The 16,117-nt window shown below is 41.9% G+C and overlaps 1 protein-coding gene across 2 annotated transcripts; it reads left to right on the top strand.

Moving 5' to 3' along the window:
• The first annotated feature begins 3,022 nt into the window (after nt 1-3,022).
• PARL (presenilin associated rhomboid like) lies at nt 3,023-15,756 on the top strand. Of its 2 annotated transcripts, XM_080350011.1 has the most exons (10): nt 3,023-3,302; nt 3,381-3,582; nt 3,657-3,797; nt 6,409-6,457; nt 7,593-7,688; nt 9,086-9,235; nt 9,671-9,741; nt 11,049-11,150; nt 12,828-12,925; nt 14,885-15,756. In XM_080350011.1, the coding sequence occupies exons 1-10, from the start codon at nt 3,256-3,258 to the stop codon at nt 14,997-14,999; spliced, it is 1,071 nt and encodes a 356-aa protein (XP_080206137.1). In that variant the 5' UTR covers nt 3,023-3,255; the 3' UTR covers nt 15,000-15,756. The 2 variants fall into 2 exon arrangements, with proteins under 2 accessions (XP_080206137.1, XP_080206138.1); XM_080350012.1 differs by lacking the exon at nt 11,049-11,150.
• The last annotated feature ends 361 nt before the right edge of the window (nt 15,757-16,117 follow it).

Below are 16,117 nucleotides of genomic sequence, written 5' to 3'. Positions count from 1 at the left end.
TGGTGATGATGACTTTTTATTGCTTCTGCAGTTTTAATTATACAAGGAACACCGCCAAAACATATTGTTTTATCAGGGTAAGAGTTTACTAATAGAAACCATCTGCAAAAGAGAAGCTTTCAAAGGCAAACAGCTTGTTCCTTCAACTGACACCACATCTGTCCACCTCTTTCAACATGCACCAGGTACACCCCACCCATTTGGGGCTCGCTCATACCAGCTGCCAGATGCTGTCACTGGTCATAGATTTGAGATCATGACAATTATGCTTTGCAGCTGTCCAGAGGAGAACAACCATAAGCCAAACCCAAATAAATACATAAAGCCCAGAGCATTGTCCCTCGCAAATTGTACATATATGTTACATACAACTAAGAGCTTTAATGTGATAAAAACAAGCCCTGGTGGAGCCAAAATTTCACCTAAACTTTAAAAACAGCACAGCCAAAATCTATGTGGTTCGAATAGAGGACAGAAAGAGTTAACAAAGAAAAATATTTAAGTCACTTAAACAAACAAATCACTCCTGATAAGGTCTCTGGATGCAAAAACAAGTGATAGAAGTGTCTAATCTGGAAAGTTTAAAAACTCCTACCTTCTATTTTTTTCATTTTGTTACATAGAAAACCAGAGACAAAGCACGGATTACAACGCTGGTTTCATTTACATATGTATATATAGATTTTTAACACCAGCAATGTATTTGACCCTGCTAATCTTTTCTTAGTTCAAGAAAATTCTGAGGCTGATCCATGGTGCAATCAGACAGAGATAAAATGCAGATTTAAATACTGTACTAAACCACTTAGAGCAGTCTCCCACCACAAGCTTACAGAGGTTTCTTCAGGTCAGAGTCTGACCTTGAGTGGAGAAGGCAAACCCTTTCAACTCCTTCACTAGTTGTTCAATAAAATAAATAAATAAATAAATAATAGGAACAATATCACTTCAGTTCCTCTCCAGTTCCAATGGATTTGACTTTGTCACTGTTCCTGAAGTCGCTGTAACTTATTAAGGAAGACCAAGGAGATGAGGCCCTCTATAGACAGACAGGAGCAGCCTGCCGTTCTTAAGTCCTATTCCTCATGGGCGGACTTTAACCACCCCAATATGTGTTGGACAGACAGCACAGCAGGGCATAAGCAATTCAGGAGGTTCCTGGAATTAGTTGATGATAACTTTATTCTCCAAGAGATAGAGAAGCCAATGAGGAGAAGCGCTATGCTGGACCTTGTTCTCAGCAACAAAGAGAGGCTGGTGGGGAATGTGAAGCCCAATGGCAGACCTGGCTGCAATGACCATGAAATGGTGGAGCTCAAGATCCTTAAGGCAGCAAGGAGGCCACACGGCAAGCTCACTACCCTGCACTTCATAGAGCAGACTTCAGCCTCTTCAGGGATCTGCTTGGCAGAGTACAAAGGGATAAAGCCCTGGAGGGAAGAGGGGCCCAGGAAAGCTGGTTAATATTCAGGGATCACCTCCTACATGCTCAGGAGCGATGCATCCCAACAAAGAAGTCAGGCAAAAACACCAGGAGGTCTGCAGAGATTAATAAGGAGCTCTGGAGAGGTGGGCCTGGGAGAACCTCATGAAGCTCAACAAGGCCAAGTGCAAGGTTCTACATAGGAGTCAGGGCAATCTCAAGCACAGAGACAGGCTGGGCAGAGAATGGACTGAGAGTAGCCCTGAGGAGAAGGACTTGGCAGTGTTGGTTGATGAGAAGCTCAGCATGATGCAGCAACGTGCATCTGCAGCCCAGAGAGCCGTGTCCTGGGCTGCATCAAAAGCAGTGACCAGCAGGTCAAGGGAGGTGATTCTTCCCCTCTAGTCCACTCCAGTGAGACCCCATCTGCAGTGCTGGGTCGAGCTCTGGGGTCTTCAGCACAGGACAGACAAGGACCTGTTGGAGAGAGTCTAAAGGAGGCCACAGTGATCAAAAGCTGAAGCACATCTCTTGTGAGGAAAGCCTGAGAGAGCTGGGGCTGTTCAGCCTGAAGAAGGCTACAAGAATGCCTTATTGCAACCTTCTAGAACCTAAAGGGGGCCTACAAGAAAGCTGGAAAAGGACTTTTCACAAAGACATGTAGTGATAGGACAAGGGGTAATGGCTTTAAACTGAAAGAGGGAAGATTTAGATTAGATATAAGGAAGAAATTCTTCCCCATGTGGGTGGTGAGGCCCTGGCACAGCCTGCCCAGAGCAGCTGTGGCTGCCCCATCCCTGGCTGTGTTCAGGGCCAGGCTGGACGGGGCTCCGAGCAACCTGGTCTGGTGGAAGGTGTCCCTGTCCATGGCAGGGAGTTGGAACTAGTTGATCTTTAAGGTCCCTTCCAATCCAAAACATTTCATTATTCTATTATTAACAGTCTAATCAGGCTTACAACCACTTACAACTACAATGTAGCACAACTGGACAACTACAAAGCTGAGATCACTCTCAGCTTGCTATTAGCTTTTCCTTCACACAAAGAACTTGTCCAGCCACAACAGAGTGGCCTCCAGAGCTGGAGGTGGCACAGCCACTCTCCTATGGAGTGTTCCTCACACCCAGGCAGCACTTCTGCCCCAAAATGCAGCTGCTGCCCCTTGGTGCCCCCATGCACCTCTGAGATAAACTGCTGTTCATACAGCTGCTTCATTTTAGCAGCTCTGCACTCCAGTCCCCGGAGGCCAAGACATGACTGCCATGTAGAATGCTTGGTTGTCCATTAGTATCTCCACCGCAACACAGAGAACCAGAAAGGTATAGGCAGCTTCTCGAAACTTACAAATTACAGGTTATTTTCAAAGCAAACACACCTGTTCTCTTTTTCCATTTAATTTCAGGGGGAGGAGACAGCCTCCCAGGCTAGCAGGAGACAGGCTGTGTATATTCTAGAGGGCTTCCAAAGCAAACACATTAAACCCCTAATTACACAGAGCTGCCACACTCATCATGGCGGCCAGAGGCGCCCGCAGCGCCGCTCCCGCTATGGCGGGACAGGGCGGGGACGACGCTCCCGACATGGCGGCCAGGGCAGGACGCGGGCGGATCCAACCCGGCGGCCGGCAGCAGCCGCGGTGCCGCTGGCAACGCCGCGCTCGGCCGGACGCCGGCACCCCTCGGGCGTCCCCCGTGCGGAGCGGCCCCGCGGCGCTGGGGACCCCCTGGGCCGCGCCCCGCCCGGCGTGACCGAGCCGCTCCCCGGCTCCCCCGCGCCCTCAACATGGCGGCCGGCTGCCCCGGAAGTGCTTGGCGGGCGGGGAGGCGCCCAACATGGCGTGGTGGTGCTGGGCCCGCGCCCGGGGCCCGCGGCCGCACAGGTACCGCCGGGCCGGGGAGGGCTCGGGGAGGGCGCGGGCGGTCGGTGCGGTGCTGACGGTCCCGTCTCTCCCCCGCAGGCTAACGGTGCTGCTGGAGCCGCGGCAGGGTTTCCGCCGGGCGCGGCCGCGACCCGAGGAGCCCCCTCCCGCCGCCACCGCCGCCGAGGGGCGGCCCGGCCCGCCCGCCCCGCGCCGCAGCCTCTGTCCGCCGGCACCGACCCCCCGCGCCGGCCGCCCCTCGCCGCGCCGCCTGGTCAGGCCGCTGCTCTTCGCCGTGGGGGTAAGCGGCAACGCGGGGCGGGCGGGGACCCCCGGCTGTCAGCGCTCGTTGTGACTTTGTGCGGTGTCGCCCAGTTCACAGGCGCTGCCTTCGGGTCCGCCGCCATCTGGCAGTACGAGTCGCTCAAGTCGCGGGTCCAGAGCTATTTGGAGGATGCCCGAGCGGACTGGATGGATAAAATACGGCCCCAGAAGAGGGGGGACTTCCGAAAACAGGTACACGGAGCCAGGCCCGGCGTGTCTGCACACGGGTGGGTCCCCGCGGGAGCACGAACCGGCACCACAGCATAAACCAAACCCCCACCGCATCCTTCTTTTGGTGTGGGCACCATTTATACAACAGATGCTTGTCCTGTTTATCCTGATTTGCAAGTTGGAGAAATAGTAGATTCACAGGAAATTGCAGCATATAGCTTTTCTTACAAGAAAAACTGAGTAGAATTAGTTATAGAAAACTAACTCACAGTGTCACTGCAAAAGCTATACTAGAGAAAAATACCAGCTTCACCCTGAAATTCAGGGAAAGGGAGGTCAGTAGCAGTAGTTTATATATATAAATTAGATGCCTTTTGTTTTTTTCATGACATTAAAAAGAAAAAGATCTGTTCTCACTACGACTAAATGTTTTCACAAGTGAACATGAATTCCCAAAGAGGACAGAGCTCACTTGGATTGTGAACCTTAAGGATATTGTTCTTTTAATGCTCTGGATTCTGAAATGCATTCGTATTTTCAACCTTTACTTCACACATATGAGGGGTTAGAAGACTTTTTTTCTTTATGAGACCTGACATTTCCATGCAAATACTTTAGAATTTGGGCAGCAAGAACAACACAAGCCTTGCAAGACTTGTTATAAATTTAGTTGATGTCCTAAAAGTGAGAGTCATTTAGTTTTCAATCAAGTGTACTTAAAACTAAACATGAATATGCATTTTACATTTGTTTCAAGGTTAGTACTGTGGCTTGTGATAGACCAGGCTTGATTGCTCTTTCAGGTCTGCTTGTTCAAGTGGGGCTGAGTGTGGAGCTGGAGGAGCAGGAGGTTCTGGGCTGGGTAGGACACAGAGGAGCTGCTTTTGTGATGTGTATTGTGTGCACAGGGGTACTTCTTTCAAAATGAGCATGTGCTGTGGGTTAACCCTGCTGGGCAGTGAAACACCACACAGCTGCTCGCTTACTTCCCTCACAAACCCCCCACAGGATGGGGGAAGAGCAGCAATCAAAAAAATGTGTAATAAGTGGAGGATAAGAGAAAACAAACCAAGTGATGCAAAGGCAGTCGCTCACTATCTCCTGTGAGTAAACCAATGCCCAGCCAGTTTATGAGCAAAAGATGGCTAAACCTCCTAAAATCCCCTCTTTCCCCTTTTATTGCTGAGCATGACAATATTATATATCATAGGAATATCTCTCTGGTTAGTCTGGGTCACCTGCCTGGTTGTGTCTCCTCCCAGCCTGTTGCACACCCCGGGTTTGTTCTCCGCAGGGGCAGAGTGAGAAATTGGAAACACTTTGATGCTGTGCAAACACTGTTCAGCAAAATATTGAACAATAATCTGTTATCAGTACTGGTTCAGTCAAAAATCTAAAACACAGCAGCATGTATGAGCTGCTATAGAGAAAATTAACTCTGTTCTAGCCAGGCCCAGTACAGCGTGCTTTCTTGCTCAGTGTATATAAACTGCAGGTGGGATTGTGATTGTCAATTAATATTTTAAATCTTTTTGGTTTTTGGTTTTATACTTTTGTTTTCCTTCAAAACCAGAAGGGGGAGATCTGATGATTAGCTATTAAAAAAAAAAAAAAAAAGCCAAAACAAAACAACAGAAAACAAACAAACACTAAACGAAACTGCCCTGCTGTTAATAGGCTTAAACTCTCAATCCTCATTTTCAGTGGGTAGTTCTATTTTTAAAAGTTCAAGATCCCCCAAAAAGCTTCTGGGGGCATCTGCTTATTGTATTGTAGAAAAAGAATTTAGTTTAGTGTTCTTATACTGGGTAACTTTGTAGGAAATACTGGTATCTGTATTCCGTGTCAGAAATTTAAACAAAACAAAACAAAAAAAGTAATGAAGCTGTTACATTGCTATCAAATGGTAAATGGTTTGTTTCATACAGCACTGATTCTTCCCCTGCCTCCAACCTAGAGATAATTTTTATGCTATTGTTCCCATCTATATGTTTGGAAGGTCACTCAGCCAGCAATAAAATAATTGTCCAAAATTATTCTGAAAGCTGAGGAAGGGAAAAGGGGGTGGTGTTTGTCTGTGGGCTGACTGCACTCAAAATAAACTTTTTCAGGGGTTTTAAACTTGGAGGAGGGCTGGGTGAGCTGGACGCAAGGGGGAATGGATTCCACATCTTGTGAGCCACCTCTGCAAAAGTGACCCTGGCACAAAAGTGGGATCTCTCAAAGGTGGGTGGTGTGATGTTAGACAGCATTAGGGTGAGGCTTAGTCGAGGCAGGGTTTATGCTAACTTTGGCTAATCTGCTGAAGCAAGCATTATGGGCTAGGTCTTTGTTTAGTACAAGGAGAGGTAAACCCATGAAGTTATGTAAAAGGATGTAACCTCATTCGTTTTGAAGAAACTCTTCATCTACATTGGGGTATTTTATGAAAAGGAGAGTAGATATTCTTGAGCAAGGAAATGCCAACTTGAGAAGCTAAACCAGTCAGAAATAAAAAAGCGTGAATCCAATTTACGTAGCAGATTTAAAACAAAAAATGCTTGCCATTCTTAAAAAGGTGGAACTTTACGTGACTGTTTTTGAAATTGTGAATACTCTACAGTGGCCTTGATGTACAACAATTCCGTTTCAGGTTAACAGCTGGTGGAATAACCTGACTGAGGGGCAGCGGACTGTGACAGGTTTGTGTTAGCTTACAAGTATTAGACATTCACAGGAAGAGAAATATGGCAAACAGGTACAGTATGTTAAAACAGATGGCTTTCATACCACGTTTAGGTTGTTGAGCACAAAGCATGTGTAAACCTACATCTGCGCATACATTCTTTCTGCAACAGTTCCTTCTCACAAACTGTTTTTCAAATGCGTTATAAAGATTCCTATGCAACTGTGCAAGGAGGATCAGCTAGAATCCCTTCCTGGCAATGTTTTTCTCAGGAAGCATGGAAAGCAGCAAATGGTTTTAGCAGGCATGGGCATATATGTTCCACTGGCATGTGGAAATAAAATTTCCTAATCCTTGCTTCTTGTTCGCAGCATGAGGTATACAAAATAGGAAAAAATTACTTCTGTGCTATTCTTAGGTTATGAGTTTTGATCGGTTAGCCTGGCATCACTTGAAATCCCTGAGATAAACGTAATGGGTAGAGAGAGATGGATGAGAACTTGATTCAAATCCGTATAAAGTAACAGAGCCACATCCGCTCTTATGTATTCTATGTTAAAAAGTTACTGAGTCTGTATTCGCAGGTTGTGAGCATAAGGTTACGCAAATGCTATTCCTATGCACATTTTAGGAAAAACAACAACAACAACAACAAAATCAACAACTTCAAAACCAAGGCTGCCTCAAAAACGGACAGCATGTGTGCTGTGTGTTTGTGTGGTTCCCCTGGTCTTTGCCGCTCCATGCGCAGTTAAACGCAACTGTGTACGTTTGGGAATAAGCAGCAAGAGAGGCAGTAAATGGGATGTCTTAGGCAGGCTCATGTCACTGGTTCTACAGTGGAACAGAAGTTTGAAACTGTAGCTTGAACATCTTTGGTTCAGATTTTCTGGACTGTTGCTTTCATTACACTTTATGTTAAAACAGTTGCAATTAAATGTCATATTTCTGAAAGACCTCCACCATATAAATACGGCTTTCAGTATTTTTGCTTTTTCTAATCTCTATAAAGCAAGAAGTGGATACTGCTTTTAATGGAATAATGATGAAGTATGGTTATTGAAAGCTTACTTTTGAATGCTTGTTTACAGTAAGCATTATGGTATGTTACAGTCATAATTTGCTTTTATACCGTTTTTTCCTCTTAATAGGGATTATAGCTGCAAATGTCTTTGTATTCTGTTTATGGAGGCTGCCTGGTATGCGACGGATTATGTTTACATATTTCACCTCAGATCCATCCTCCAGTAAGTGAACAGTAATTTGTGTGACTTCTCTATTTCAGGATGTAATAAGGCCTCTGATCGTACTACAAAAGCTTCGAATGGCACATAGCAGCTCTATCACCCGCAAGCAGTCTCAGTCATGCCCAGACACATCTTTTTGTCTAGACACTCCTAGGGAAAAAAAGTTACAAGTAATCTATTAAACAACCAAAAAACCATCACAACAAGAAAAACAAAATGCACACCAGCACACGCCACTGGTGCTTTTCTAAATATTGTAATGTCAAAACTTGCCTGCTCTCTGGCCTTTTACTGCAATGGGCTGCAGCTCATGCCTTTGTAAAGATGAAGAGACACTTCTCTAAGTGGTATCACTACTTTCCCTGGACAGAAGGTGAATCATGCCAGTCTTTGAGAAGGAGGAAGATAAATCATACATACTGTGTAATTCCATTCAAAAACTAGTCTCAATTATGATTTTTTTTCTCCTCTCTCCTTTAATGTTCTGTGGGATACAGATAGAACAGTCACATCCCCATGTGCTTTCATCAACAGACAAGTGTTAGTCTGCATTCTATGTACGGAATCCTTGTTTCAAAGCTATGCTTTGGATCACATTAAAAAAAACCAACACAAACAAAACCACAAAATCTAGGCTTTCACTGTGCGTGAAATGTTTTGAAGAGGTTAACTTTGGAAAGCAAGTTATTAGTATTTAATGGCAGAACAATTAGTTTTCATTTCTACAGTAAAGAATAAAAAGGATGAGACAAATGTGCATGAGGAGAGTACCTTCTGCTGTCCTCTTAATTTCTGCTGAAAAAGTGGAAACTCAACCAATTCCCCACACAGAGTCCAAAGCTGAATATAGCTGTTATCCAGCTCTGAGCATCAGCCACCCCAAACACTACTGTTTTAAATAATGTTGACCTTTAAACTTGCTAATTGGCCTCTTTGCATTTTCAAGGCTGCTGTTTCAGTGAGGAGAGCTAGTAGCTTTTTGAAAGAAAAACTCTTTTTTCTCTCTGAGTTCATCTCTGTAGCAAAATAATTTTAGATAGGTGCCCATATAATATAATAAAAATCTTTCACTGTGTACATATTTAAATAAAATCTCCCTTTTCCTTTCCAAAGCACAGGAGAAGTGTCTTAAATGTTTTCTATGAAATGTTCCCCAATAGGTAATTAAGACTTTCTAAAGTAGCTGTTTGTACAGCTTGCATATCTCTGGGTTGGTGTTGCAGGGAATTTGAAATTTGTCACATTTCTGGGTTTATTACATAGCTTATATTTGACAATTCTAAGCATAATTAGCCTGTAGTACGTCTTGATAAATTCCTAGTCTGCATGACATGTAAGTTGAAGCAAATTAAATCACTAACTTATTTTTTTCATTAATTGATTTTTGTCTTTTGTAGGAGCCCTGTGTTCTCCCATGCTGCTCTCTACATTTAGTCACTTCTCTCTATTCCACATGGCAGCAAATATGTATGTTTTATGGAGTTTTTCCAGCAGCATTGTCTCTCTTCTGGGATGTGAGCAGTTCATGGCAGTTTATCTTTCTGCTGGTAAAGTTAAATGTATTTATTATTTATTCATGCAAGTAAAACTTGCATGCTTAATAGATGTATGCTGACAGATGGCTATTGTTCAGTCCCACACATTGCTCTATGCTAACTTCAGTACTTACTGCTGTCATACGTAATTCTGATGAGTTTGGGATATTGGGCTTCAAAATATGGTGACACTACAAGTATCCTGTTTTAAGTCATGCTTAGCTACCAAAATAAAATAGCTCTTATACAAATTCATGGGAATTTCGCGGGAAGAGATGACAACTACTTCAAGTTAAAACAAATAACAACAACAAAAAACCCCACACAATTGAATTCTACACCATCTGCACTAGCTTCTTTAGGAAGATGTACAGATAAAATTGTTGCACTTTCGGATGCTTGTCTGCATTGCTGGCATTGTTTCCAACAGTAATTTTTCCTTTCTAGGGGTTATCTCCACTTTTGTGAGTTATGTTGCTAAAATGGCCACTGGAAGGTTTGAACCATCCCTTGGAGCTGTAAGTATCTCAGAATATGGGAGACCTTATAATGAACTCTGAATCCATTTTCAAAGCATGCTGTATTCTTTAACCTGCTTAAAAGCCAGGAATACGTTTGAGATAATGGAAACTAGGAACATGTAACAAAACCAAGTAATCAGGAAGCAAGTCCTGCGCAAGAACTTGCCTTCTCCTCAAATATGGTAACTCTCTTGCAGCACAGGCCAGAACTAACACCACTTAATGGCTCGTAAATCGTAACAGCAGGACCTCTCGTCAGTGAGCAGATAGTTCAGCTCTATAACTTATTTCACTATTGTGTATCAGTCTTCTCCAATTGAAAACAGAATATTTTAGAAAGAGGCAATGTAATGAGAGCATCAAAATCAGCACATGATACTAGTGGAAGCTGCAGGGAATGCTGTGCAGAAAGGGCAGCACAACTGCCAGAAGTCTCACAGTATGGAGGAGATGAGGCAGGCTGGGCAGATGCTGTGGTTGTCTGTTCTTTACAAGGATTTTTAGTAGTGCAACTTTTTAACACACTTCATTGCTATAAGTTTGAGGTGAACCTAGCCATTTGCCGGCTTCTAAAGGCTTAATTTACTAAATAGTTTGGTTTAGAGCCAAATGTCAGATGACTAATTTTCAGTAGGAATGAAAAAAAAGAAAAAAGCTGTCCCAAAGTTAGAATTTTCGGTAGCGCTATGTATTGTGTCTTTATCTTATAAATAAACTGCATCTGGAGCAAGTTACTTTCCAGTAGTGTTATTGATCTGAACTTACTGAAATTGCCACACATTGCAATAGTTTACTGTATTCACGGCGTTTCCATTGAGATATTTCATGGATACAAAAGCCCATGATCAGTGTAGTACAGACCAGGGAGTTGCTTGTTTCATTGACAAAAGATTTATTGTCCCTGTCCATCTGTTATTTTCCTTGTTTTGGTACAAGCTTCAGAATGATTCCCTTCATCTGAGATGTCTGTGTTTGATTAATATGTATTAGATGTCTAGGATTTACTGGGAAGAAAAACACATTAACATAAATTGTTATCTTAAAAATCAGGGGACTGATATCAATTATATAAGAGCATCTGAGGGGTATTTTTTCTCCCCAGTATTTAAAATTTCAGATGTTGCAATGAAATAATGGTGTCTTTTTTGTTTTGATTCTGAACTTTGCTGTGGTGCTTTGTACTTTGAGGTTTAGCACAGGGTTGCATTTGAAAGCCAAAAGGAAAACAGGGTCAGATTCAGAAAAATACGTTTTCCTTCATGTAACATCTCAACTTACTTTAATGTATTTTAATGTATTTACAGTCAGGAGCTATAATGGCTGTCCTTGCAGCTGTATGTACGAAGATGCCAGAAGCAAAACTAGCCATCATATTTCTTCCAATGTTCACATTTACAGCAGGAAGCGTAAGTGCCTTTGAACTTCAAATAAATCCTACTCTCCATTTTCGCCATACCACTCCAATATCTGAGCACACATCCTCTTTCTTTGTGTTCCTAAACTATTTATTTTGAAAGAGGATAAAGGTCATGGAAGTCCTGGAGACTGCCCGTGAATTGTTGCAGTCTAGCATGGTCATTACACAAGTGTGTAGTGAATTTAGAAGTATCCTAAATTCCATCCTCCATGGGTCTGTCTCAAATCTAATACTAAGAGGTGAAAGTAGTTGGGAGGGCCTCAGGTTCACCTGTCTGAGGAAACAAGCAAACACATACTGTTCTTTCTGACAGGCAGTATTTTTTATAACAGCACTTGTTCCAGGCTAATCTATTACTGATACACTCTTTTTAAAGAAAAATTTATCAAAATGGGGAAAAACAGAATTTCACTTCTCAAGGGAAATGACATTCCAGCCCTGGAGAAATACCTGCCTCCTCATTTGGATACCGTCTTTTGATACTTCTAAGAACACTGTTGAGCTTAGAAATAAACTGCTGAGGCTTTTCTTCATGTGGACTTTTTTGTTTCACTAAGTTTGTTTAAGCACATCCACTACCCCATTTAAGAAAAGTTCATGTATTTCTTGACTTGCTTTAGTAAGTTTATCATCTTTGATCCACTACTTAAAGTTGTTTTACTCCTTTACTTAAATGAAGTTAAACTTTGTCATTTCACTGCATCTTTTGTAAAAGAGATGGCCAGAGTAGAAATCTTGGCAGAGCCACACAGAGCATTGACATGAGGAAGAACTCATTGCACCAGTAAAACAGGAGCAGCATTGGCTATTGCATTATAAATGTTGGAATAATTTTAGCCCTACTGTTTAATTGTATTTCTAAATGTTATGTACTCCTCTAGCCTTACCTTACATATATTGTAATCAGCTTTCAAAATAAACAAGCTAATGTAGCAATATAGCTGCTATTCTAACACATATGCTTAAGGAAAGAAATCCTACTTAAAGTTACATTTCACCCTAACATAAAATCTATTGTTGGTCTTTTTAAAATGAGGCATTTAGTAACATTTTGCATTACAGTTACAGTGGTTTGTGTCTTCTGAGGATGTTATGCTGTTGCTCATGCCGTTTCTGTCCAGGAAGTTGTTGACTATCATCATACCTTCTAACAGATGTGTCTCATTTACAAGAGCACCATGACCAGTTTATATCAGATCAAATGAAAGGGATACTGCCCCACATGTTCCATCCACTAGAGGGTTGTGTTTGGAAGGACAGTCTAAGCTATGTCAGAACTAGTGAGTCAGTGTTGTAGTTCCATAATTTATGGTGTCTTTTATAGCATGTACTCTTTCAAGTAACTTCCTCTTTTGTTTTCTGACCAAAGTTTGGAATGTATATGTAGCTTTAGAAATGAGGACTAGAAGAGACTGAGTATTTGAAAAGTACACATGCCTACCCCACAATTCTGTGTAGCTGCTCTTGTCTGTATTCTGATGACAGCACAATACAGCTAAGGGCAGAGTCTGTCTTCAAACTTTTTATAGTGATTGCTTTAATATAAATTTTATGGGATGTTTTCGATACCAAATGTTTGCTTTGTGCCAGAATATGAAACTTTGTTGTCAGTGGCCATTACACGCTGTGATTGATCATGTCCGTTCCATGTTTTGTTCCTTTTCAGGCTTTAAAAGCCATAATTGCATTTGACACTGCAGGGCTTGCTCTAGGCTGGAGACTTTTTGACCATGCTGCACATCTTGGAGGAGCTCTCTTTGGAATGTAAGTCTGTATTTACTAACTTCTGTTAGTTTTGTATTTAAATTCATCCTGTATTTCTTCCTCTTATCTCTGAAATATGGGGAGTTTGGGAAGTTGTCTTAAGTAGCACTGAAGACAACTCACTGTTATTGTCAGAGTCTAGAGAATTCTGTGGAAGATACTGTTAATGGATGCTTAGAACTGGAAGAAATTGAGCTGAACTGCCTTAGAATGGTAGGTTAGTTGTCAGATTGTGCTATCGCTGTAACCCGAGCTGGCCATCTCTGTCTGGCTCTCCCCAGCACATCAAAGTCACAAGGGAGGAAAGATTCTTATAAAACACAGCATGGACAAATTCAGATCATGTTAGAATTAAGCAGCTAAGAAAATTCCTTTGTCTCAGTGGTTTTCTCTAATTACCAACTTAAAGAGAGCTACAAGAGTTAGTGTAAGCTCAAGCCAAATTCCTTTGAGCAGCCTCTGCTATTTATCAGTGTTGCTGCATTGTTGCTGTGTGGAGCTTTCCTAATGGGGAAGAACTGCTAGAAACCAGTTCGTGGGACAGTTCTGCATTGTTCATTGTTTGAAATGCATTAGCTAATGAGTTTTTCCCCTTCTACCCAATTGCAATGTTGCTTCAATTTGCACATTTATTGCTAAGAGCATTTTCAGACATTTTAGGTAGGGATTTTAAAAGCTTACCTGACATTTAACTAGGCCAAACAAAGAATGTGTTTAAAGCTTGTTGCAGAAGTTTGCCCAGTGGGTTTGTTCTGTAAACCTTATTGAGGCATGTAGGATCCTGTGAAAGCCTGAAGAACATGGTTCTTTCCATCTTCTCCTGACATCAGGACAACAACATATTTTGCTCCTTCACTGTGGCTAGTCTGAAAGGTATAGTCTAAAACGTGAAGAACACTATTTTGGTGAACAAACTGGTTTGCCTTTGTTCACCCTTTCTTGACTTTGGTGTCAATAAGTTCTGCACTGCAGTCTCCTTTCCTCCCTTTCACTGGCATCACAAATGCATTTGATGTAGTCTTGCTGGTTCATTACTGCTTCCTGCCTTGTATCTGTATCGGCTTGTTCATGATAATACAGATCCACATATTATTGCAGTAAAAATTGTCTTGATTTGACAAATATCTTTCTTCCCCACCTACATATATGTTCTACCTACATGTTCTCCTCAGCGATCATTTTGGTCACTTCAACCTAAAACAGGGCCTCTATTTAGTTCATATGTTGAGTGGGCAAAGTGTTTTCTATACATGACCTCACAGACCCTCACAGGTGCACTGCAGAAAGCAGCTGTATGATTTAACAGAATGGCCAGTTTATCTGGTACTGGCTGATGACTCATGCAAGAGTGCTTTTGTTATTCAGGGCTCAGGTGTGAAATTGGGCTTGTGTGAGAACCTTCAACCTATGTCCATACTGTGGCTTCCCCTTCTGCCTCTCCTCTCTACCATAACCTCTCTCGCTTAATCATTTATGCTGATATTCATATAGTTTTGTATGAATGCAAGTTAAGCCAGAATACTTTGATAGATTAAATCTTCATTTAGTTCTTTATAGAAGAAAATTCACTTTGAAAGGAATGTGGCTGCTCATTATGGGGGAGCTGTATTCACACATGAGGAAAAATACTTCTACTTGGTGTTGTCAGTAAAGATCAGAACAAGCAACAGTACTGTCATAATAGTCTCTTAAATGGAAATAGTTTTTGCCTCTTGGTTAAGTAAAACCATGAAAACCATTCATTCTTAGGACTGAGACAAGCAAGAACAAAGCATTCAACTATTAGCAGCCAGGAGAGCAAGTGGTTAACCTGCCACTTGCCAAGAACACTGTTCTTTCTGACTCAGTTTATCTTGTCTTCCATACCAAGCATTAGAGTTACTTGGTTTGAGTGATCAGCCTGTTTCTCAGATACAGAGAAAAGTTGCAGTTAGTTTTAACTCATATTTTCTTTCTCAGATGGTACGTGACTTACGGCCACGAGCTCATATGGAAGAACAGAGAACCTCTGGTGAAAGCTTGGCATGAAATGAGGACAAAGAACACAGGGAAAGGAGGTGGAAAATCTAACTGATTCTAATCCCAGAGATTCCTTGTGCCCAAGTGGTATACGACTTGAAGACATGGGATTGAATTGGTTTTGAAGGTTTTTTGCTACTCTACATTAAGCCTCTAAGGAGTTGAAGTTTCTAATGTAAACTACAGTTACAAAAATACGTATTAATAGAAAATGAACTCTGACAAAGGTGGAACAATAAAGGTTTTTATCTTATTGCTATCTGAGGTAACAGTCTGCATTACATTTTTTCAGGAGGAATAAAGAAAAGCTTTCTAATTAAGCAACCAAAAGCTCTGTCCAAAAAACTTCAAAATGGAGTACAGCTGGTTAATACTTAGGAAGATAAATCTTCTTAAAACCGAGGAAGCCAACGGATCACACATCCCCCTAATATCTAAGCAGCACTGGGTACATTCTTAGAACGCAGGTTTTAGAGAGACTGGACTCAACATAAGGCTAAGGTGGGGAACTTCCGTGGTCTTTAATGTTGAAAAGATTGGATGGGATAAGCCAATGGTCTCTGTTGATCTTAAACTTGAAATATGTGAAGCAATAGTGGATTGTTTGCCAAAGTTACATAGTGGTTAATGATCCAGCTTCATTCATCAGCTATGGCTTATTCCATCTATGTTTTACATTTCTATCTGCTTCCAAGATGCTGTCACATCTTGTTAGAATTTACTACTATTGTATCATTTTCTTAACTACATGCAGTGGAAGAATGACTTGTACTGTGGTTTTGGAGATTTTACCATGAATTATACTGCTTTCTATATTCTTTCACAGCCTTAGCGTGGTGGTTTGTTGGATTTGTTTTGGTTTTTGGTTTTGTTTGGTTGCGGGGGGGTTAGGGGGAGGTGTTGTGTTTTGTTTTTAAAGTTGTGCTGTATTGCTGTAAGGTTTTTCTAAGAATTTTAAAATAGTAACATTTGGTTCAGAATGTGCCAGTTTTAGAAAAATAAGCAGCTTCAGCAAAAAAGTAAATGAGGTGCCCAAAGATCAACAACACTGTAACCGGAAGTAACTACTAAAGTAAACCTGAGGGTCCTACCACAACCAATGTTCCTATTATTCAAATATAAACAAAAGCTGGATTTTGGGTATGCTATGACTGCCAGATCCCTTGCAAAGGT

This window comes from Nesoenas mayeri (assembly GCF_963082525.1).
Source record: "Nesoenas mayeri genome assembly, chromosome: 9".
In the NCBI taxonomy this organism is placed as follows: domain Eukaryota; kingdom Metazoa; phylum Chordata; class Aves; order Columbiformes; family Columbidae; genus Nesoenas; species Nesoenas mayeri.
This window is presented reverse-complemented; position numbering and strand designations above follow the sequence as displayed.